Source organism: Bos grunniens, chromosome 9, assembly GCF_055505025.1.
Source record: "Bos grunniens cultivar Pamir isolate PY7600 chromosome 9, Bosgru_T2T1.0, whole genome shotgun sequence".
Classification (NCBI taxonomy): Eukaryota; Metazoa; Chordata; class Mammalia; order Artiodactyla; family Bovidae; genus Bos; species Bos grunniens.
The window spans coordinates 19,386,270-19,410,441 of NC_141173.1; the positions used below are offsets into that span (position 1 = coordinate 19,386,270).

Here is a 24,172-nt window from a genome sequence, read left to right on the forward strand (position 1 = left end):
TGCGCCGCGCCGCACCAGCCTTGAGGCTCTTGGACCCCTTCGGCCGCCGTCGGCTCTGAGTTGCGACGGGCAACCAAGCAGCCATCGCTATGTCGTTGCAACAGACCCCCCAGTCGCGGGTGTTCGTGGAACTGCTTCCCTGGGCTGACAGGGGCCGGGAGAACTATCTGCTCTCGGGTGGAGAGACGCTGCCTGGCCTCCGCCGCCCTCTCTCCTCAGCGCCAGCCCAAACTCCTACCCGCGAGGTGCATGTCAGCGGCACCGCGGAGGTGTCTGCGAGCCCCGACCGGGCGCAGGTGGTCGTGCGGGTGAGCAGCACCAAGGAGGCGGCGGCCGAGGCCAAGAAGAGCGTTTGCCGCCGCCTGGACTACATCACGCAGAGCCTCCGGCAGCAGGGCGTGCAGGTGAGAGCTCCACCGGCCAGGAGCTTCCAGCCCGACCGCGAAAAGCCGGCGGCGGAGGGTAGGGGCGGGGAAGGTTTTGAGCGTCTAGACACCTTTGTGTCTTCGGCGGCGTGAGGGGCCGCGAGGACCTGCCAGAGTGTATCTCTGGCCCATCCTCCTCAGTTCAGTTCAGTCGTTCAGTCGTGTCCGACTCTTTGCGACCCCATGGACTGCGGCACGCCAGGCCTCCCTGTCCATCACCAACTCCTGGAGTTTACTCAAACTCGTATCCATCGAGTCGGTGATGCCATCCAACCATCTCATCCTCTGTCGTCCCCTTCTCCCCTCGCCTTCAATCTTTCCCAGCCCGTCCTTCTAGGGGAAAGTAATTATCAGCCGCAGTGACTTGCAAAACAAAATAATTAAAATTGAGTGGGGTTTTATTTGGTATCACTTGTTGCAGTAATTTGTTTTAACCTTGAAATGACGAACTGTTAAGCTTCAAACAGTAAGATGTAAATGCTTGCATAAGTAGTGTGCTAGATACTGAATCACCTTTTTGTTTTTATTCTGCACCCCTCCTCCCAGCCTGGGAAAGCTTTACATGAAGTGATTCTTTGGTATTTTTCGCAAAAAGTAATATGGGGCTGGGGCGGGATAGGGGGAATATTGTACCCATTTTCGTTTTATAAAGACTCAAAATTTTCTCCGAATTGTTTAGTTTTAGCTTAAAAAAGAAAATTAAGCCAGTATATTGTACATGCCACATATATGAAATACCTCTTCTTACCAGAGATGTTCCTGAAACAAATCCTTAAATAAATCTTGCCCTAAGCCCACTTTAAAAAAAAAAAAAAGAATGAGTCTTATTTAATTCGTACAACACCCCTGTTAAGCAGGTTTTAGCATCCCCACTTTCCAGATTTAAGGAGGTTAAATAATGCTTTGAACACCCCGGGTTATATTTGAACTCCTGTATTCTGAAAACCGAAATCTAGATTTCTTTCAACTAGCCTAGGCTCCAGGTAATTAGAATGAAAGAGAATTAGAAAGCACAGACTTCATAGGCTATCTCAGATCCCTATTACAGAGTAGCCTGAAGGCCAGAGCTGTGATTTGTGTTCCCGCAACACTGAGTTCTTAAAAGTGCTCTTGTTAGAAATGACACACCCTGAAAAAGCAAGTCTTTATTTTAAGAAGTTTTATTTGTACTTATAAACATAGATTGCATTTATAAACATAGATTTATTTTAAAAGTCATATTGAAAAGATGTCTCTAAATGATTTTACAATTTAGAAGGATCTGCTGCTAATTATAAATTATGTGAATAAAATGAATTTAATATATAGAAATATATTTTCTCCCCAAAACTGCTGCCAGTGCTGCAGACGTATTTGAATAATATAACTAATTCTTAAGTTTTTTGCTTAAAATGTATATGGAGCTCACATGGCTGCAACTTCAAATATGTAAAACAGGATCAATCACTACATCCAACTTAAAGTAATTACATTAAAGACTTAGTGTTCAAGACATGCAGAGGTCAGTAATCTCCAGATTATCTCTGCTGATGGAGGAAAGCAGTGGTAAATAATTTGTTCAGTAGAAAATGCAAATAAAATCATTTATATTACATTTCAGGGTGAATTTAATGAGTCTTCACAAAATCTTTATTCATTTTAAACTTTAAAATCTGTGTTTATAAACATCACTCCCCTGATTAAAAGGCCCCTCATATTCCAAACTCTTTCGCTTAATAGATGGAGCTTAACTCTGTCATTTCCTGTCATCTCCTGGCCTCATAGACTGACTTCCCTCTTTTTTCCTTTAAAAACCAGCCCAAGTTCACTTCTTGAGCACTTTTTTCCTACACTACTCCCTGTGTACCATACCCCATTCACCGCCCTTAATAAAATGTATCACTTTATAATTACTGCTCTCCTTGTCTCTCCTCCATATTCTAAACCTCTCCAGAGTGGAGATCATTTTGTCTCTTGCTTGCTTTGTATTGATGGGTTATGTTTCATACTCTTCACATAATGTCTACTTAGAAAATGGTTTTTAATAAACTATTCAGCTATCATATAGATCATATATAATTTTATGGTTATATATAGTTTCACCTGTGAAGGCATGACCTCATTTTGAGTGTTTTTATGGAAAAATGTTTTAAAGTTCCAAGCAATATTTACTCATTCAACCATAAAATACTTATTAAACATTCCTGATCACTGCATTTTAAATAATTTCCTGTTTTTCTGTTATCTTCCCTTTTGAAATTTATGAGAACTTTAAAAATTAAGATTATCAGTAACTGTCTCTCATATATTGCAAAAATTTTCCCAATTTAGTATTTGCCATGTAACCTTGTTTGCAGTATTAAACATTAAAAATTTTAAAGATTTATTTAAATTCTCTTACTAGTACAATTTTTCACGATATTTTTGAGTCTTCTAGTAAATCACTTAAACTCTTCGAAGTTTTATTTTCTTCATAAGAAAAGCTTCTCATGAGATTAAAGCTAAATGATAAGAGTTTTTTAAATCCCCAAATTTATAAGAACTAATATAATCTGTTTTTATTGTTTTCTTGTTCTGCTTCATATGTTGGTTAAAGTACTACTGTTTTTATTGTTTTTCATTTCAAATAAACATTTCTCCTGCAAAAAAAAAGTTTTCTGACTTTGGTGTAATGCTTATTGGGTCCTTCGCAAGCCTGAAGCTACATAACTATTAACTAATATTTCCTGGACTTTTTAGGGACCCTTTATAGTACGTTAAATATTTACTACATTTGGAATTTATTTTGGTATAAGGAAAAGGGTTTTGTTTTCTCCTAAATGGGTAAGTTACTGTACTTAAAGCCCTTAAAAATAAAAGTCCCCTTAAAAATAAAAAGTACTGCTTTATTTGATCTTATGGTTGATTCAATAATAAGAAAACAAATAGCTCAATTAAAAAGCACAAAATACCTGAACATATACTTCACCAAAGAATATATACAAATGGCAAGGAAACACATGAAAAGATCCTCCACATTATTTGTGATTAAAGAAATGCAAATTAAACCACAATTTGATACCATTATGCATGTATTGGATTTACTAAAATCCAGTATCATTGATGATAGCATATGCTGGCAAAGATGTGGAACAACAGAAATTTTCATTCATTGCTGGTGAGACTGCAAAGAAAGTGGTATGGCCACTTTGAAAGACAGTCTTACAGCTTCTTACAAAGTTAGCCTTACTATAGGAACCATTAACCCACATGAGAATCAAAGACTTACGTTCACATATAAATTTGCACAAGAATATTTATAGCAGGTTTATTCATAACTCACTAAAACTTTAGAACTTGGAACAGCCAAGATGTTTTCAACAGCAGAATGGATAACTGTTACATCTATGCATTGGAAAATTACTCAGCAATAAAGAGGTGCTATTCACAGAACAACATGGGCAAATCTTAAATATTATAAGTGAAAAAAACAGATTCAAAAGGTTTACATTCTATGATCCATTCATGTGACATTCTGGAAAAGGGAAAACTATAGGGACATAAATCGGTGGACAGGTTGTTTGATGGCAAAGTGGTTAACTATAAAGGAGGTCCACAGAGGAACTTCTCAAGGGGAAAAAATTATTCGGTGTGGTACTGGAGTGGTGAATACATTTGTCAAAACCCATAAAACTAAATCACAAAAAGGGAACGCTAATTATGCAAATTAAAAAAAAAACAGATCAATTCCAGGACAGAACCCAGACTGTGACAAATGAACCTAACTCTGTTACAAATGAATGACATAATTGCACTGAATGTGGGGACAGAAGGTGAGCGGAGTATCCTAAGTCAGTTTGGAAAATTATATTTTACTAGAAACTAATGATAAAGATGAAAGATATATAAACTCTGTACCCTAGTTAGTAAATGTTTTTTCCAAGGTTTACAGTTCTGAAACTGTTTTATATGTATAGTAGGCTTGAAAAACAGGTGGTTGGTGGCTGAGGGAAATGAGGTTTCTAACTACTGGAGAGGAAATTACAGATAAGAAAGGAAGGTTAGAATGAACTCTGTGGTTCTTAATTAGAGTTAGAAACATCAGTATGAACTCATGTTTATATAGTATATAACTTAGTATATATCAGATGGATAGATGCAGAAACAGTTGTGGATATATGTGTATATATCACAAAGAGTCGGACAAGACTGAGCGACTGAACTGCAGTGATATGTACCATAGTAATAAAAAAATGATTACATCAGAAAAACCTGAAACTGAGGTATATGGAACTCTATACTATCTTGGCAACTTTTCTATAGACTTTAAATTTTTCTAAAGTAGAAGTTATTAACAGTTTACAGAACAGCATGTAGAGTATAATTTCATTTATAAAAAATTCTATACATCTACAAATTTTTATGTGCATGGATAGATGACTTAATTAAATGTTTACTGAAATATTAACATAAGGGGTTTGGAGACTATTCTTTCTCTAGTATTAGATATTCATTAATTAGTGTGTATTATTTTTATAAAAACTATAATGTTAAGTGAAACAATAAAAGATACTTTCTTTTCTGCTACCTTTCCTAAAATTATTTCTCTAATAATTTTTCTGTCAGAAGTCTTATGTACATTTATCAAGTGAAGTGAGGAAAAACTGAAAAAAGACATCTAAGAAAATAGAAGATATGTTTACATGTCATAAAAGAATACTAACTGACACGTTTCATGTATCAAGTTTCATGTTTTCAACTTTAAGCAATGTATACAGCATTGGTTTAGTTTATATTTATCAATACTGTAATTTTCTACAATGAATAATTATTACCATGATGATAAATATTATCACAAAAATGAATTAGTATTTTCATTCAAACTGACATCAGAGCTATAATTGGAACTTAAGTTCAGATTTTCAGGTTAAAGCTTTTTAGAATTTTCTAGGTCTATAAATGGCTTGAAATTAGTGTATATCTTAAAATTAATGTGCATCTAAATCCTTTACCAAATAACATAATTAAATGATTGAGAATCATCATCTTTATTTAGCATATATTTTAAAGATACAAACATTTATAAAATATAGGTTCTGCCTGTCCCCAAGAGTGGGAGTAAGTCAAGAATTCATTTCACTAAATTTTAAAACCCTTTTGAAACATAAATAAGTTCAATTTTTTATCAGAATTATATACCCTGTACTTACCCAGAGAATCAAAAAGCATTAATGTTACTTTTCTAAGAATAGGCTGGCTTAGGTCCAATATTTCAGGAAATGTTTATATCATAATGGTATTGCATCTCTGTTTGCTGAGTGCCTTCTGTGTCAAGCATTTTATTCACAACTTTTCATTAAATCCTCAGATCAGTTCAATGTGATCTCAGAGGGAGCAGCAGTCAGTGGCAGCTTGAAGCAAGATCTTAGTTTCCTGCCTGGGAATCAAACCTGTGCTGGCTGGGTGAAAATCAGGAATCCTGACCACTAGACCATTAGGGGCTACTGACTAGAAGCAGAGCCCTGGCCCTTGACCTCTTTGAAAAAAGAATGTTACTAAGAGACCAAGGTTGTAAAACAAGCAGAGATTATTAGAAGCACCATACGTGTGAAAGAGCACAAAGAAAAGCAGTTTATTTAGGACAGAAGTAAAGAGAGCTACACACTCAGAGAAGAGTCAGGGCATCTTTGCTAAGGAGGCGCGCTAAAGGTGTGGTTTGAATTGCTTAAATAGGAGCCTTCTTCCAGGTCTTTGTTTTCCTCTAGCCAGTTATCTTGCTTATTTCCCATATGTGATCTGACTCGGCCCTGTCCAATGTGGGCATGAATCTTTTGGCCAACATGGATTCCAGCACAAGGGTCTCTGAGGGGTTGGCAAAACATATGGGTTAGTACCCCCTTCTTTGTTGACCTCCTAGGAACTTTTCTGCACATGTACAATCAGGGAGGTCTCCTTTTCCTGAAGATGAAAGACGTGGTCATCTTTTTCCTCCAGCAGGGCTTAGTTCCTCTCTGCTCCTGCCACTATCTTTTTCCCGGAAATGTTGGGGGAGGGAGAGACAAGCTCCAATTGCTCAGCCTGACAAACTCCAGTGGCTCAGCCTGTGGCCCCTCTACCTGCTACCTCACAGTGTAACACAATTTTATAAGTGTGGAAACTGTGTCTCAAAAAGTTGAGTAACTTGCCCAAAGTTATATACTATATGTGTTCAGTAAATTAGTATTATTTGTAAGTTAAACATTTTATAAACTCTAACATCCCTACAACATTCAGAATGTTTTATGTACAAATAATGCTTCAGATATATATTACCCTAAGTTCATACTTTTTGAACTAGCTAATGTAAAAATTACAAGTGGAATGACAATTATGAAATATCAGCAAATATTTTTAGGTTTCTGAATTTGTTTTTTTTAGGAAAGTTTTAAAGCATTAGGCAAGCCAGTTCTTTTCACATATTTTGTTATTCTGATTTTAATAAGTACAGGTTTATACTTTATGTTTTAGAGTAATTGCATTTAGTAGCCAAACATTTAGTAATCATATTCTTGTACTTTCTGTTTCAGTCAGAAAATGTAACTGTGACAAAGGATTTTAAAAGGCTAGAAAATGCTTATCACATGGAAGCAGAGGTATGTGTTATCTTCACAAATACTTGGAAACAGCATGACTTTGTGGGGACAATTTGCATTTAATTTTATTCTTGAAAGTCAAGTACAGGAGAAATACTTCTCATGGTGTTGATAAAAGATCATTTTTCTCAAAATCATTTTTGGTGTTAACATATCTGGGTGAGATTTAAGGGAAATTGTTTTGAAATGGAATAAAAATAGCAGAGGGAAGTAGCATTTAATTGCCACCTGAACAAAATTTTCGTAATGTTATCATGTAGTCAACAGGAAGAAACACTACAGAGGAAAAATTTCTTCTCCTCAGATAAATAGCAAATTAATAGTCATAGCATAAAGGATTGAAAGACTTCAACATTCTTTTATTTCACAAGACTATTTTGTGTTAAGATTTATTTAAAAATAAAAACTACTCAACCTTTGCACAAATTGAAAAAATTGTGTATTTTTTTACACACAATTAATGAAAACATTGAGTTCCTACAACTGTTGAGCTTTTTACTTATCTTCAAAGATTTTATGATCAGGACTTTATGAAGTCAGAGTATGTTTTAAGTAGTTACAACCAGCTTAAAATACCACTGTCTCTTTGATTCCAAACTTCTTGGAGTGTGTGCTTAGTCATACCGCCTCCTTGCCACAGGAAACAAACGAGTAGATTAAAATGGACTGTTAGTCCAATCAGAGAACCTTTGCCTTTAGAGGTGGAAAATACCTCAAGAAATCACCTGGTCCTACCTTCAGGCAGATAATATATTATTTTTCCTAAATTTAAGGGTGTGGCTTTAGGCTAAGATACCTTAGGCTCAGACTTTTTAAAGATCATATTACAAGAATTAGAATGGAAATTAGAATCCTGGCTTCTTACCTCTTAAGTTAGTAATTATCATAATACACTGTTGTCCCTATATTTATTTGAATAAATTTGTAATTTTTTCACTTAAATATTAACTATCTGAAGGAATTTTAAAAATACTTACAATGATTTTGGGTTTCCCTGTTGGCTCAGCAATAAAGAATCCACCTGCAATGCAGGAGACGTCGTAGCCACCTCAGGTTCAATTCCTGGCTCAGGAAGATGCCCTGGAGAAGGAAATGGTGACCCACTCCAGCATTCTTGCCTGGGAAATCCAATGGCTGCAGTCCACGGGGTCACAGAGAGTCCGCACATGACTTAGTGACTAAACAACAACAATGATGATGATTTTAGGGATCCACCTGGGAAATGTTGAAGTAAAACCTTGGCTTTGCAATTCCTTTATCTGTCTTTCCACTTCTTATGTTGTTTTCTTGTTACAGTTTCAGTGTTGGAGAGATTTTAAAAACCTGGGACACGATAAGCATTCAATAAAAGTCTATTAAAAAGTCTATAGGAAAAGTAGTATAAACAGTTTTCCCTCTCCTTTTCCTTGCACGTTTCCATGTTTCAGGTATTTTCCATAATATTTCTCATCTAATCTTTTCTCAACTCTTCATTTTTGTTGTGAAATACTTTATCCGTGGTTTGTGGTTTTAGTGGTTTTAGTTGCTAAGTCGTGTCCAACTCTTGTGACCCCATGGACTGTGGCCTGCTAGGCTCCTGTCCATGGGATTTTCCAGGCAAGAATACTGGAGTGGGTTGCCATTTCCTTGTCCAATGTATAAATCATACTTATATTTGATTTGTGCATTTAAATCATATTTTTCCTATCTTATATTTCCCCTATATTCAGCAAAAATATTGTTCAAAATCAAAGGCCAATTATAGACTTTTTCAGAAAGCTGAAAAAATTCATTACCATAGACCTTCAATCCAAGGAATGTTAAACAGATTTGGGTAGGTGGAAGAAAATGGTACCAGAAAGGAATAGGAATCTACAGAGAGAAATGAAGAACACTGAAAATGGTAACTACATAGGTAGATTTGATATTTTTCTTATATCTCTATAACTCTACACCTATATAAAAATAATTGTTTAAATAAAAATGATAATGGTGAACTTTAGGGATTATAACATATGTAAAACATACAACAGCAATAGCATGAAGGGAGAAAGAGAAGTATAATATTTAAAGTTTCTTATGTGTGAAATGGTGTATCTCCTGAAGGTAGATTGAGATAAATTAAACATGTATATACTGTAAACTCTAAGGCAGACACTAAAGTAACTACAGGTTACAGTAAAGAAACCAATGAAGGATATCAAATAGAATAAAAAATATACTCTATCTCTTCCCAGAAAGGCAGAAAATGGGGAGAGGGGAACAAAGAAAATATGAGACAAATAGAAAATCAATAGCAAGATCAGAAGTTTAAATATAACCATATCAATAATCACATTAAATAATTTAAGGGGCTTTCCCCATGGCTCAGTAAAGAACCTGCCTGCCAATGCAGGAGACATAAGAGACACAGGTTCGAGCCCTGGGTCAAGAAGATCCCCTGGAGGAGAGCATGCAGGCCACTGCAGTATTCTTGCCTGGAGTATGGACAGAGGAGTCTGGCAGGCTACAGTCCATAGCGTCGCAAAGAGTCGGACACAACTGAAGCAACTTAGCACGCACGCATGCTGATGTATAAGTGAGATGAATGACAGTAATGATATAAGAGATGGGGTGGAATACTTAGGATTATTTTGTTGTTATAGTTATACAACCCATAAAGTGGTATTCTGCTGCTGCTGCTGCTGCTAAGTCACTTCAGTTGTGTCCAAGTGTTATTTAAAGTAGACTTGGATTTGTTGTAAATATGTATTATGTACTTTAGAGAAATCACTAATAAAAGCTTAAAAAATACAGCTGATATGCTAAGAAAGGAGAAAAAAAAAGAAACCATGAAATGCTCAATTAAAATCACAAAAGGCAGAAGACAGAACTTAGAAAAAAGAACAAAGGAAACAAATAGAAAACAGTAAAGAATATGGTAGATATTAATCCAGCTGTATCAGTAATGCTTTGAACATCAGTGGTCTAAATGCAGCAATTAAAAGACAGATTGTCACAGTGGATCAAAAAACACCACCAAACTATATGTTATCTATGAGAAATCTGTTTTAAATATAAAGACATATATAGATAGCCATGGAAAAAAATTAATCATGCTAACACTAAGCAAAAGAAAGCAAGAGTCACTATTGTAATTTTAGACAGAGCAGACTTCATAATAGGGAGTTATCAAGGATACAGAAGGGTATTATGTAATGATACAGGGCAGTTTTCCAAGAAACATAATAATCCATGGGGACTTCCCTGGTGGTCTAGTGGTTAAGACTCTGTGCTTCCAGTGCAGGGTTCAATCCCTGGTCAGGGAACTAAGATCCCACATGCCACACAGTGGCACAGCCAAAAAATAATAACAGTCTTTAATATGCATTCTCCTGAGTGTCAGACTACATCAGGCAAAAACTAATAGAACCTCTAGGAGAAATAGATGAGCCCACCATCATAGTTGGAGTCTCCAACTTCCTTTATCAAAAAGGGACAGATTCAGGGACTTCCCTGGTGGTCCAGTGGTTAAGAGTCTACCTGGCAGTGCAGGGGACATGGGTTCAGTCCCTGGTCAGGGAACTAAGATCCCATATGCCATGGAGCAACTAAGCCTGTGGGCCTCAACTAGACAGACTATACACCACACAAAAAATTCCACATGATGCAGTGAAGACCTGTGTACAGCAACTAAGACCTGATGCAGCCGAATAAATAATTTTTAAAAAAAGGAAAGTCACTTTAAAAAGAAAGGGCAGATTCCACAGGCATAAAATCAGTAAGGACCTAGTTAAATTTAACAATACCATCAATTGACTGGATATAATGGACATCTACGGGGCTTCTCAGGTGGTTCAGTGGTAAAGATCCACCTGCCAAGCAGGAAACATGGGTTCCATCGGCCCCCGGGATCAAGAAGATCTCCTGGAGAAGAAAATGGCAACCCACTCCAGTGTTCTTGTCTAGAAAATCCCATGGACAGAGGAGCCATGGGTTCACAAAGAGTCAGACACAACTTAATGACTAAAAAACAACAACAAAATGGAAATCTATAAATTACTTCCCCCAAAACAGAATTCTTCTCAAGCTCTCATGGAACATTCACCAAGATAGCACACATTTGGAATTTGGGTCTTTCAAGAATAAGCCACCCGTTCTCAATACTTGGCTCTGCAGTAAACCTTTCTCTGCTCCCCTCACCCCTAAAATACATTCTAGGCCAAAACTTATACCTTAACAAATTTAAAAGGATAGATAACATAATGTCTGCTCTCTGATCACAATGGAATTAAACTAGAAATCAGTAACAGAAACATAATTGGAAAATCCCCAAGTATGTGGAGATTAAACAACATACTTCTAAATGACGTGTGGATCAATGAAGAAATCCCAAGAGAAATTTTTAAATGTTTAGAACTAAATTAAAATGAAAATAAAATCTATCAAAAACTATGAGATGCAGCGAAAGCAGGGCTTAGAAATTTTAGCATTGAATGCATATAGTAAAAAGAAGAAAAATCTGAAATAAATAATCTAAGCTTCTGCCTTAAGAAACTAGAAAAAAGAGCAAATTAATCCAAAGTAAGTATTGAAACCAGTCAGAACATCAGTCTTCCATGGTTAACATTTATGATGAAAGGCAACTGTTCTGTATTGTATAAGATGACTCTTTGCTACTCCAGCCTGTACTTAAGTATCTGTACATTATTGTTTTACATATTTTACATAAAGTATTATATATTTTACATAAAGTACTTCAGTACCTGTACTTTATTGTTTTACATACTGAGCTTGTATAAAGTTTCCTTAGGAAAAAGGTTTAGTTTTCTTCCATAGAATGTTTAAAGACTACAGTTTTCAAGTATTGCTGAATATATAAGAACTGCTTCCACATAGTTAAAGGCAGATGGCATAATGAAATAGATGAGCTTCTGCATATAGATCTGAAAATAACTATTGGATGAAGAAGCATACCTCACTGACAGCAGTGGAGCATGAAGTAATTACCGCTAATCAGGAAGCTAGCTAATGTCTAAAGAGTCATGAAACATTTATCAGGCTAAGAGAATTTAGCCAAATAATAAAATTGAAGGGGAAGCCCCCCAACTCTGTTTCATAAAAAAGTCCCTGACTGATTTAAAATGAATTTTAAAATGTTCAAGTCAACATTAAACAAATTAAAAAATTCATAAGCAAAAATAAATTCAATAACAAAATTTGGTTGTAAGTACCAAGTAGGCCTTTCTTATCTGTTACATACTATAAAATGACCTCACTGTAATGTCTTTATTTTTTTTTAACTCACATGTAGAAAAAAAAATTGAAATCAGAAATGAAAATAATTTCAACTGTTATTTCATTTACAGGTCTGCATTACATTTACTGAATTTGGAAAAATGCAAAATATCTGTAACTTTCTTGTTGAAAAGCTAGATAGCTCTGTTGTCATCAGCCAACCCCAGTTCTATCATATGCCAGGTTCTATTGATAACCTTCGGTAAGTTAAGCACATCTTTCAATGACTTATCAACTAATTAAACAAAACTGTTCCATCCTACAGTTTTTGAATGTCTTACTAATCATCTCTGCATTTAATTCCTAAGACGACAAGCCTGTCTTGCTGCTGTAGAAAACGCACGGCGCAAAGCTCAAGAAGTCTGTAACCTTGTTAGCCAAACTCTAGGAAAACCTTTAATAATCAAAGAAGAAGAAACAAAAGAATGGGAAGGCCAAATAGATGATCCCCAATCATCTAGACTTTCAAGTTCATTAACCGTACAACAAAAAATCAAAAGTGCAACAATACACGCTGCTGCCAAAGTATTTATAACTTTTGAAGTAAAGGGGAGAGAGAAGAAAAAAAAACACATCTGAAATTCTGACCAAAATATATTGTGTTTGTATCTTTTTTTGTCTATTTTTATACTTTTTATAATGTTTGCTTTTGTCCTAAATATATATATTGTATAGTATATAATAAAGTGTTTCACCCCCAAGCCTGTCAATCCTTGAATATAGTTCCACAGAATACTTAACATTTACTTTCTGTTTTCAAAAACTTATTACGGGAAATACTCTGGAAACAAATGTGTTAGATACACTTGTATACGGACAGTTCATATAAGTGCATGTGTAAATAATTTTATATTTCTACTCTGGAAAGAAATGTTGACACAGTTATTAACATGATTCTTAACATTCATTCTTAGAACAATGGGCTTCTCTGGTAGCTCAGTAAAGAATCCACCTACAATGCAGGAGACCTGGGTTCGATTTCTGGGTTGGGAAGTTCCCCTGGAGAAGGGTATGGCAACCTGCTCCAGTATTCTTGCTGGAGAATCCCATGGACAGAGGAGCCTGCTGGGCTACAGTCCATGGGGTTGCAGAGTCAGACACAACTGAGTGACTAACACTTTCACTTTCACACTTGCACAACATTCATTCTTAGAACAATGAGCAATATATAACTTTTGATAAAAGGATAATGATGTATACTAAGAAAATATTCTGATGCCAGAAATAAAAGGTAATATATGGACCAGACTGTCTTTACCAGGACTCCTTTGATTATACCAGCTTTCTGCAGTACAAATATAATGCAATCCATGTATGTAATTTAAAATTTCTTAGTAGGCATATTTTTTAAAAAGTAAAAAACAGTTGAAACTAATTTTAATACTTTAAATAACCTAGCATATCCAAAATATCATTTTAGCATGTAACTATTTTCTAAATAATGGGTATTTTATATTCTTTTTTATCGTGTTTTCAAAATCCAGTGTGTATTTTATATTACAGCACATCTCAATTCATATGCCAAATTTTCATCACAAATACTTGATCTGTATATAATTTTCTTAAAATATAGGCAGAAAAAAATAGGTTCACATACCTGTGTTGTTCCAGACACACTTAAAGATCTAGTAACTGAATCAAGTGTCAGTTTTTAAAATTTAAAAAAAAAAAAAACTTTTTTTAACCTTCAGTTCCTTAGTTTCACTAGCCACATTTCAGGGACTTGAAAGCCATAAGTAGGTAGTGGCTACCATGTTGGACAGCGCAGAGCCATACACTGAGATGATCCTTAAGGCCATCAGCAAGTACGTCACTGCTATTGCAATATACACTGTCTAAAGTGTATCTACAGAAAACAAGTCTGTCGTGTTGCACAGGCTTACCATTCCCCACCACACAGCTAGGCCCTTGGGGTTTTTTTTTCCTGATAATTCTTGACACTCATATGCCAATATTTCTCTCCTATAACATAATCCAGTATGCAGTTTCCATCCCCACCCACTTTCTTAAGTGGCACTAAAAACCACTTCTCCATCTCTTCTGTACTATCCTTAGTGGGAGGGAATATGGAAGCTGAGAAGAAGAACTTTAGAATCTGATGCTACTATTTTAAAATCCTGATTATACCACTTGAGTGTAAGCTTCTTAGAATGGAGATCTTGTCTTTCTCATTCACAACTGCATTCTCGGTCTCAGCATAGTGACAGGGCCAGCACAGAGTAGGTTCTCAAATATCTGCTGAGCATATAAACCGGTTATAAAAACTTGGCAAGTCACTTTAATTAAGCTTCTCTTTCTTCACCAGTGAAATGAGGCTAATATCTATCTTGCAGTGTTACTATAAGGATTAAAGTTGATAAATGTAAGACAATAAAAAATAATGCCTAGTACATAACAGTCATTTGGTAAATGGTAGGCAACCCACTCCAGTGTTCTTGCCTGGGTCGCACAGAGTCGGACATGACTGAAGCGACTTAGCAGCAGCAGCAGCAGGAACCACTCTGTCAACTGCATTCTTTGATTATTGTCAACCCAAGTAAAATCTGCCTTTTCCAAGTCTTCCATTAAGATGAATTTTTAAATAGTCATATTAAAAATAAACATATCAGAAAATCAGTTAAACGTATGTTGAATTTTTATTTCCAAAAAAAGTTAGATTATATCGTAGCATTCATTTATCCACTTGAGTAAAAAAGTACAATTGAGTCTATATCAAGAAAAAATTTGTTCATACTCAATAAAATTTAATCACAGGGAGTGATTTTTCTTAGCCATGGCTGCATTATATTTTTGATTCCATCATATTTAGTAAAGAAGGTTTTCAACTTAGCAAGAAATATCAATACCTAAAAACAAATTTTAAGTTAGCATGCACTTTTTAGGATTCACAGGCATTTTTACAGACATTGCTTCAAAAAACAATCCTACAAAATGGGCAGTCCTACAACTGTATAGAGTATGTAAGAACAGAAATCCTTCAGTGATTGGACTGGTTTATGTATGACCTGTACACTTTAAGAGTATCAAGTTTAGTTGTCAGTTAATAGCAATTTTATTAATATGGCAGATACCGGAGTCTCACAATGAATTACTTAGGGGATCTATGCCACAAAGTCTGCTAGAATAACCTATACTGAACTTAATTCTTTACTTCCTTTTAAAGAAAATCTTTCGAGAAATCAAAAAATTATAATTGCTACTTTCTGAAAGAAAATTTCTTTCTAATTAGAATATTTGAAACAGACCTGATGCTGAAGCTGAAACTCCAATACTTTGGCCACCTCATGCGAAGAACTGACTCATTTGAAAAGACCCTGATGCTGGGGAAGATTGAGGGCAGGAGGAGAAGGGGACGACAGAGGATGAGATGGCTGGATGGCATCACTGACTCGATGCACATAAGTCTGAGTAAACCCCGGAAGTTGGTGATGGACAGGGAGGCCTGGCGTGCTGCGATTCATGGGGTCGCAAAGAGTCGGACATGACTGAGCGACTGAACTGAACTGAAACAGACCCACCCACTATGTTCCAAGCTCCTTTTTAGAAGGAAATACTATTAAAATAAGGTTTCTGAATATTACTGATAAAATAGGATTCCATTCAGCTACATACTAAAACTTACATTTTTAAAAATTTAATTGAAGGATAATTGCTTTACAGTATTGTGTTGGTTTCTGCCACACATCAACATGAATCAGCCATAGGTATACATATGTCCCCTCTCTCCTGACTCTCCCTCCTACCTCCCTCCCCACCCTACCCCTCAAAGTTGTTACAGAGCCCCGGTTGTAGTTCCCCGAGTCATACAGCAAATTCCAAGTGACTAAGATTACATTTTTTGGTGGTAGCAATTTACCTTACTTTTATCAGTATTCTTATTTGACAGTTAACTTGAGTTCAATGAAAATAAATAAGACCTGCAAAAATATTTTTTAACCCAAGATTCTGTACCTCATATTCCATAAGTAATATTATGTCCTCTTTGGAAATGTAGGTTTAGGATATCCCAATTCTGTCAGACTTGATAAGAATTTGATAGGAATTTTTCTCACTAGCCTAAAGAAAAAAAAAATGAATTATTAGGTCAAAAGTGGGAGTTAACACATTATCTACAGTACAGAATTATTTGGGAGACAAATGCTTCATTATTCATTCCATAAAAAACTACATAAATTAGTTTAATTAAAATAACAAGCATTTATTATTTTATTAATATTATATTTGCAGCCAAATAGTTTCTGATAGCTGTAATCTGTTGTGGCCTAAATCTCTTAATCATATTTGGTTATGTTAAAAGACTAGAATTCACAGTGGCTAATGCAAGTCAAACATTTTTCTCAGGGTGAGATAATAGACACTTTTCAAGAGGGATTATTTGTAGTATTTTATTATAAGAAGAATATTCTTTTATAACCTGTTAAGGAGTTTCTGCTTTATTGACTATGCCAAAGCCTTTGACTATGTGGATCACAATAAACTGTGGAAAATTCTGAAAGAGATGGGAATAACAGACCACCCGACCTGCCTCTTGAGAAACCTGTATGCAGATCAGGAAGTAACAGTTAGAACTGGACATGGAACAACAGACTGGTTCCAAACAGGAAAAGGAGTACGTCAAGACTGTATACTGTCACCCTGCTTATTTAACATATGCAGAGTACATCATGAGAAATGCTGGGCTGGAAGAAGCACAAGCTGGAATCAAGATTGCTGGGAGAAATATCAATAACCTCAGATATACAGATGACACCACCCTTATGGCAGAAAGTGAAGAGGAACTAAAAAGCCTCTTGATGAAAGTGAAAGAGATGAGTGAAAAAGTAGGCTTAAAGCTCAACATTCAGAAAACGAAGATTATGGCATCTGGTCCCATCACTTCATGGGAAACAGATGGGGAAACAGTAGCTTACTTTATTTTTTTAGGGTCCAAAATCACTGCAGATGGTGATTGCAACCATGCAATTAAAAGATGCTTACTCCTTGGAAGGAAAATCATGACCAACCTAGATAGCATATTGAAAAGCAGAGACATTACTTTGCCAACAAAGGTCCGTCTAGTCAAGGCTATGGTTTTTCCTGTGGTCATGTATGGATGTGAGAGTTGGACTGTGAAGAAAGCTGAGCACCGAAGAATTGATGCTTTTGAACTGTGGTGTTGGAGAAGACTCTTGAGAGTCCCTTGGACTACAAGGAGATCCAACTAGTCTATTCTAAAGGAGATCAGCCCTGGGTGTTCTTTGGAAGGAAAGATGCTAAAGCTGAAACTCCAGTACTTTGGCCACCTCATGGGAAGAGCTGACTCATTGGAAAAGACTCTGATGCTGGGAGAGATTGGGGGCAAGAGGAGAAGGGGATGACAGAGGATGAGATGGCTGGATGGCATCACCGACTCAATGGACGTGAGTCTGAGTGAACTCCCAATTCATGGGATTGCAAAGAGTCGGACACGACTGAGCAACTGAACTGAACTAACTGAAGGAATTCCCTGGTAGCTCAGCTGGTAAAGAATCTGCCTGCAATGCAGGAAGACGCCAGTTCGATTCCTGTGTCAGGAAGATCCCTGGAGAAGGAATAGGCTACCCACTCCAGTATATTCTGGCTTCTCTGGTGGCTCAGACAGTAAAGAATCCATCTGGGAGACCTGGGTTCGATCCCTGAGTTGGGAAGATCCCCTGGAGGAGGGCATGGCGACCCACTCCAGTATTCTGCCCTGGAGATTTCCCATGGACAGAGGAGCCTGGTAGACTGCAGTCCATGAAGTCGGGAAGAGTCAGACAGGACTGAGCACAGCAGAGCACATAACCTACTAGGCAGGGGGGCATTATATTTGAGTCACTCTCTGGAGCTCTGGCTTCAACGTCCCAACCAACAAGTAGTCCCAGATAGCTATGTTACTTGTGGATGATCACCAGTCCCACCTCAACATGAACAAATGCTGGTTCTGGACTTCAGATGTAAGGTGGTTCTGTTATAACAGTGAAAAGGCAGAAAAGACGAATCAAAAACATATTTGCTACACAGAGTTTAAGACCTATCATCGGGGCTTCATAATGCTTGGTACAATTAATAAGACAAATTAGTGAACCAAAAGCTAACATTAGTTTCCACACTAAGAGATTAAAAGCCTAGGTGGCAGAAGAAAGTACAAATCTACCTGAAACAAGGAAGTGATCCCCGAATTAAAAATAAATCCTCCAAATATCATATTATGATCTGGTGGTGGGGCAGGGGTATGCATATATGTGTGTCCCCATTTTTTTAACTATAGAGATTCTCTGCTCCTTCCCTTCTACAAATGATTTTGAACCAAATAGTCAAAAACAAGTAAATAGTTCCAATACTTCACAACATAAAAATTTACACTGATCACATTGAAAGTGAAAGTGAAGTCTCTCAGTCATGTCCGACTCTTTGCGACCCCATGGACTGTAGCCTACCAAGCCTCTCTGTCCATGGGATTTTCCAGCTAAGAGTACTGGAGAGAGTTGCCATTTCCTTCTCCAGGGTATCTTCCCAACCCAGGGATCGAACCCGGGTCTCCTGCATTGCAGACAGGCACTTCACCATCTGAGCCACCAGGGAAGCCCAATTAATTACATCCTAATTTTGCATCTATCTCTACTCAAGACTATGAACTCATCAGAAGTAGGGTTATGTCTTAAACATCTCTTTTCCTAGTACCTGGCTAATAAAAGGCTGAGAGGAGGAAAAGCTGTGTCAGTTATTCTGTTTTATCCCCAAATGAGAAAGATAGTGTTTATAGCAGAGTACCTGAATGTTGGTACATGTGGAAGTGGGGACGGGAAATGCAGGGCACTGATTCCAGAATCAAATACAAATATGATCTTCTGTAATAGGCTTTGAAAGTTAAATTAACAGTAATGGGAACAAATTCGATTTAAACATGTTTATTAAAAGTTGTAAGTTTTACAGTGGCTGCAGTCAGAATTTCAAAAGCAACTTCCCCTTCACCTGGCATTATCTTATGGCCTGTTTTGGGGGGGGGGGGGGCGGAGGTTTCTGTTGTTTTTTGTGGGCTTTTTTTTTTTTTTGGCTTTAGTTCACTTTTTATTTACATAACCACCCCCTAGCAGAGCATAAAGCAAAGACGCCTGATGGTGACCATCCTGTTCAATTTTCTTCTGCGGAGGGTCTTCTCAGTGACCAGTTAACAGATGGAGTTCATTTTGTGTTTGCACATTTTCTAATAGTCATGCTTTTATTTCTCCAAAGTTTAGCTTTCTCAGGAAAGAGGTCTGTGACTCTGTCACAACATACATTTTGTCATTAAACTGGTCTCCTAAATTGTTTCGGAAACTATATTCATCATAAGCTTACTGGGTCAGCTCTGAGTGGGGACCTTGGCCCTCCCCGCCTGTCACCACTGAGAGTAACGATAGCAATACTTGGCCACACATTGCTCACACACCAGCCATGACAAACTCTCAGGGAAAGTTGCTTTGAAATTCTGATGGCACCCAATCTAAAACTGCATCTAAGAAATTCAATTAATTTACAACTTCTGATAAACAGATTTATCTTGAATGTTTCCTTATCATTAATTTTACTTTCAAAACTTCTTCCAGAAGATTGTATTTGTACTTGATAGCAATAATGAATTTGTACCTCATACAAAAACAATTTTATGCTTTTTTCTTTTACTGAATCAGTCATATTTATTACAATTCCACTTAACATTATGGTAATGATCCAGATAAATCAAGTTTAGCCCCAAGTAAGAAAACAGCATCAAAAGAAGATTTTTCTTAGTTTATGCTACACTAATTATAAAAGGTCTAAAGTATTACATTTTGTGTTAGAGTAGGAGATGAGGTATAATTAACTTAAAGTTGAAAGTCAATCAATAAAATATAAAATTATTTTAATACAGCAAATATTTCCCTAGCTCAATACCTGCAAGGAAAGCACAGATTTTTTTCTTCATTGTATCTGTTCCTAAAATGATAAAAATGCAGTAATACAGATTGATGTGTTCTACAGAGAATATAATTATGAATATATAGCTGAAAACTTTGAAATTTTTATTTGCAAACCACAGAGGTCAACATATATTTGAGAAAGAACTATATTTGTTTCATTCTGTAGGAATGTTGAGAATTCATAGTATCCCCAAATATTACTACTGTTAAACATTAATTGATTTAAAATGTTCAATTGTTTAGTACTTCGTTAGAGTAAGAAATAGAAAATTGATGATCTCACTAACATTAAACCCAACACTTTAGAAATGTTTCATGTAAAGGATTAAAATTTAATTGTCCAATATGAACTAATGATTTTTCATATTATTTGGTGACAATCCTGGAAAAATAACCCTGCAATAACCACACGACTGAATAACTATGAGAATACCTACAGCTCTGAGATTTAAGAGAGAGTCTAGCTCTTAGGCCTCCTACAACAGCCCTGATGGCAGGAAAAGGAGAAGTCATAGCAGCATCCATAGGCCCCCCAACTACTGCTTCACGTGTTCGTTAAGGGAACATGGGAGTTCCCTTGTTCCTTTGTTATTCTTGGAAAGCAACAGGCATGGCCAGGGCTGTGACATCACTCCCAGAAGTATGTGTGGAAGCAGTTCTTTCAGTGCTTACTTTGCAGTTTGCTGTTGGCTACCTGCCCGAGCTTCAAAAGAAAAAGGTAAAGTCTGAATATAAGGAATTTTTTCAGGTCATGATCAGGAAAGTACGTAGTTGTAATGCTACACTTGCAAGCAATATCATTTAAGAAGAAGGAATAAAAGCTAAAATTAAAAGGCTTGGCATTAATACAACATATAAGAAATCAAGTTCAGGCAATATTTGGGGCTTCCCAGGTGAAAGTGGAAGTGTAAGTTGCATCCAACTCTTTGCAACCCCATGAACTGTATCCCGTCAGGCCCCTCTGTCCATGGAATTCTCCAGGCAAGAATACTGGAGACGGTTGCTATTTCCTTCTCCAGGAGATCTTCAATACACAGGGATTAAACCCAGGTCTCCTGCACTGCAGGCAGATCCTTTACCATCTGAGCCACCAAGGGGCAGTCTCATCATCAAAATTTTGCTTAGATTTTTTTCTTTAAAAAAGAAAAAGAATTCTGAATACTCCACTTCCTACCTTGTCTCACATACAAATTGCTATTTCCCATGAATGCTCTCTCTCTCTAGTCATATATGATCAAAACAAACAGCCCAAAATTGTGCACATAAGTGCCTTTGACTAAGTTCACGATATTGCAAATAACGCCAAGGCATCTTTTAATTTCTGCCACTGAGAAGATGAATTATCATGGTTGTTTTGGGAAAAAAGTGGATAATTGTTATAAAAACTGTTTGTTATCAAGTCTTAATAACAGTTATATTAGGGTATTTTTTTGCTACTTGCATCGTAATTCTTTTTTCATACTCTGTCCTAAATATATCCTCCTTTTCAACCAGGCCTAAACTAACCTGGGGCAAATGTTGAAATAAATGTCAAGTTGCTTAATTATCTTTTACAGATTTTTAAAATTCTTTTTCATTAAAAAAAAAAAAGTCAGCATGAAAATGTCAAAAATAAACTATTTTTATTTTCAAGGTTTTAAATGAATATTGGATAATCTTCTTACATTTGTAGAATCCCTTAAGCCATCTGTTTACTAGATGTCTATTGTCAGTTATATCCCTAAGCCAATAATTATTTTTAGAACACTTTTGATCCTTAAGAGGTCTTGATGCTTTTAAATTTCTGGAAGTACACTATTATCTGAAAAACCATATAGAGGTTTAGTCACTAAGTCATGTTCAACTCTTGTGACCCCATGGACTGTAGCCCACCAGGCTCCTCTGTCCATTGGATTCTTCAGGCAAGAATACTGGAGTGTGTTGCCATTTCTTTCTACAGGGGATCTTCCTGACCCAGGGATTAAACTCAGGTCCCCTGCATTGCAGGCAGATTATTTACTGACTGAGCCACTGGGGAAGCCATATAAACATTTGTATATATAGATCTAGATACATAGACACATAAATTATCAAAATAAAAGGGATGACTCCTTTGCCACTTTCCCACTATGACTAACACTATAGTTTAAAGAAAATGAATCTGCCTCTTCTTTTTAAACAGGAAGTAATTATCCCTATTCTTAGCTCCCTGGCCTTGAAAATATTTATGCAGGAACAATAGCAGACGGTAAACAATCTGCCTGCGATGCAGGAGACCCAGGTTCAATCCCTGGGTCAGGAAGATCCTCTCGAGAAGGAAATGGCTACTCACTCCAGAATTTTTGCCTGGAGAATTCCATGGACAGAGGAGCCTGATAGGCTACAGTCTGTAGGGTCACAAAGAGTCGGACAAGACTAAGCAACTAACACTTTCACTTTACTTTTTTGACGTGAAATTAATAAGTTTTAAGTAGATTACTAGACAGAGAAGGCAATGGCACCCCACCCCAGTACTCTTGCCTGGAATATCCCATGGACGGAGGAGCCTGGTAGGCTGCAGTCCATGGGGTCGCTAAGAGTCGGATATGACTGAGCGACTTTCACTTTTCACTTTCATGCATTGGGGAAGGAAATGGCAACCCACTCCAGTGTTCTTGCCTGGAGAATCCCAGGGAGCGGGAGCCTGGTGGGCTGCCGTCTGTGGGGTCACACAGAGTCGGACATGACTGAAGTGAATTAGCTGATTACTAGAAGCTGGAGAATCTTCTGCAGCTGCTGTTGCTAAGTCGCTTCAGTCGTGTCCGACTCTGTGCGACCCCATAGACGGCAGCCCACCAGGCTCCCCCGTCCCTGGGATTCTCCAGGCAAGAACACTAGTGGGTTGCCTTTTCCTTCTCCAATGCATGAAAGTGAAAAGTGAAAGTGAAGTCGCTCAGCCGGGTCCGACTCTTAGCGACCCCATGGACTGCAGCCTACCAGGCTCCTCCGTCCATGGGATTTTCCAGGCAAGAGTACTGGAGTGGGGTGCCATTTCCTTCTCCGGGAGAATCTTCTAGATGGTCAGAAAAGACCATTCCTATCTTCCTTTATTTATTATTCTACACAGTATCTTAGTTCAAAATATATTTCAGAAAATGTGTGTACAAACCAAGAATCAGATTAAGCAAAATTGAAAGCAGATTTATAAATGCCCCTACCTTGTCTTCAATAGGCAGTGCTTCATGTGAGCCATCCATTTTTCACTCTCTGGGATTACCATCTAAAAGACCATTCCAGGACTTCCCTGGGGGCAAAGTAGATAGGAATCAACCTGACATTGCAGGGGAAACAGGTTTAATCCCTGGTCCTGGAAGACCCCACATGCCACAGAGCAGCTAAGCCACAATTACTGCGTCTGCGTGCTGTAACTTCCGAAGCCTGTGTGCCTAAAGCCCGTGCTCCTAAACAAGAGAAGCCCCGCTCGCCGCAACTAGTGAAGCCTACATGCAGCAATGAAGACCCTGCGCAACCAAAACATAAAATGAAATAAAAACAAAACTATTCTGACAGTCAGAAAGCCTTAAAAAGAAATAAAATGGTTTTAAAACAACAAATGGCATTATGCACATTAATATGCAGCAGATGATGCTGCTTGTTACCTGTGTCTAGCTATCATCTCTGAGAGAGGAATTTGACTTTTATCCAACCATGTTGAGTTTATCAGTATAAAAGTTAGAGAAAATAGACCTCTTCCATGAAACAAGAGTATTAAAATACATAAACACTCACACACACACACACACTCCAAATGATGACCAGTAAATTTTCTGTTGTATGAGAAGGGTCAGAACTTCACATTATTTTATCTTAAGAATGTAATTTTTTAATCAGAAAAGTATAATCTAGCTACATACTATTTTTCTGCATTTTTATTACAGTTTTATTATTCATTAGAGCCAATTTCTCTTTTCCACAAAGGATCTTTTTCTCACTTTTTTACATG

At 37.0% G+C, this 24,172-nt stretch overlaps 1 protein-coding gene across 1 annotated transcript; it reads left to right on the top strand.

Moving 5' to 3' along the window:
• Positions 1 to 41: 41 nt before the first annotated feature.
• IRAK1BP1 (interleukin 1 receptor associated kinase 1 binding protein 1) lies at positions 42 to 12,972 on the top strand. The gene is made up of 4 exons (XM_086316890.1): positions 42 to 404; positions 6,950 to 7,015; positions 12,343 to 12,473; positions 12,580 to 12,972. Exons 1-4 carry the CDS (start codon positions 90 to 92, stop codon positions 12,848 to 12,850), a joined length of 783 nt encoding a protein of 260 aa, XP_086173016.1. The 5' UTR covers positions 42 to 89; the 3' UTR covers positions 12,851 to 12,972.
• The last annotated feature ends 11,200 nt before the right edge of the window (positions 12,973 to 24,172 follow it).

Coding starts and splice junctions, on each gene's coding strand:
- IRAK1BP1 (XM_086316890.1), top strand. CDS start 90: ATGTCGTTGCAACAGACCCCCCAGTCGCGGGTGTTCGTGGAACTGCTT. Junction 7,016..12,342: donor CTTATCACATGGAAGCAGAG/GTATGTGTTATC, acceptor TTTCATTTACAG/GTCTGCATTACATTTACTGA. Junction 12,474..12,579: donor GGTTCTATTGATAACCTTCG/GTAAGTTAAGCA, acceptor TTAATTCCTAAG/ACGACAAGCCTGTCTTGCTG.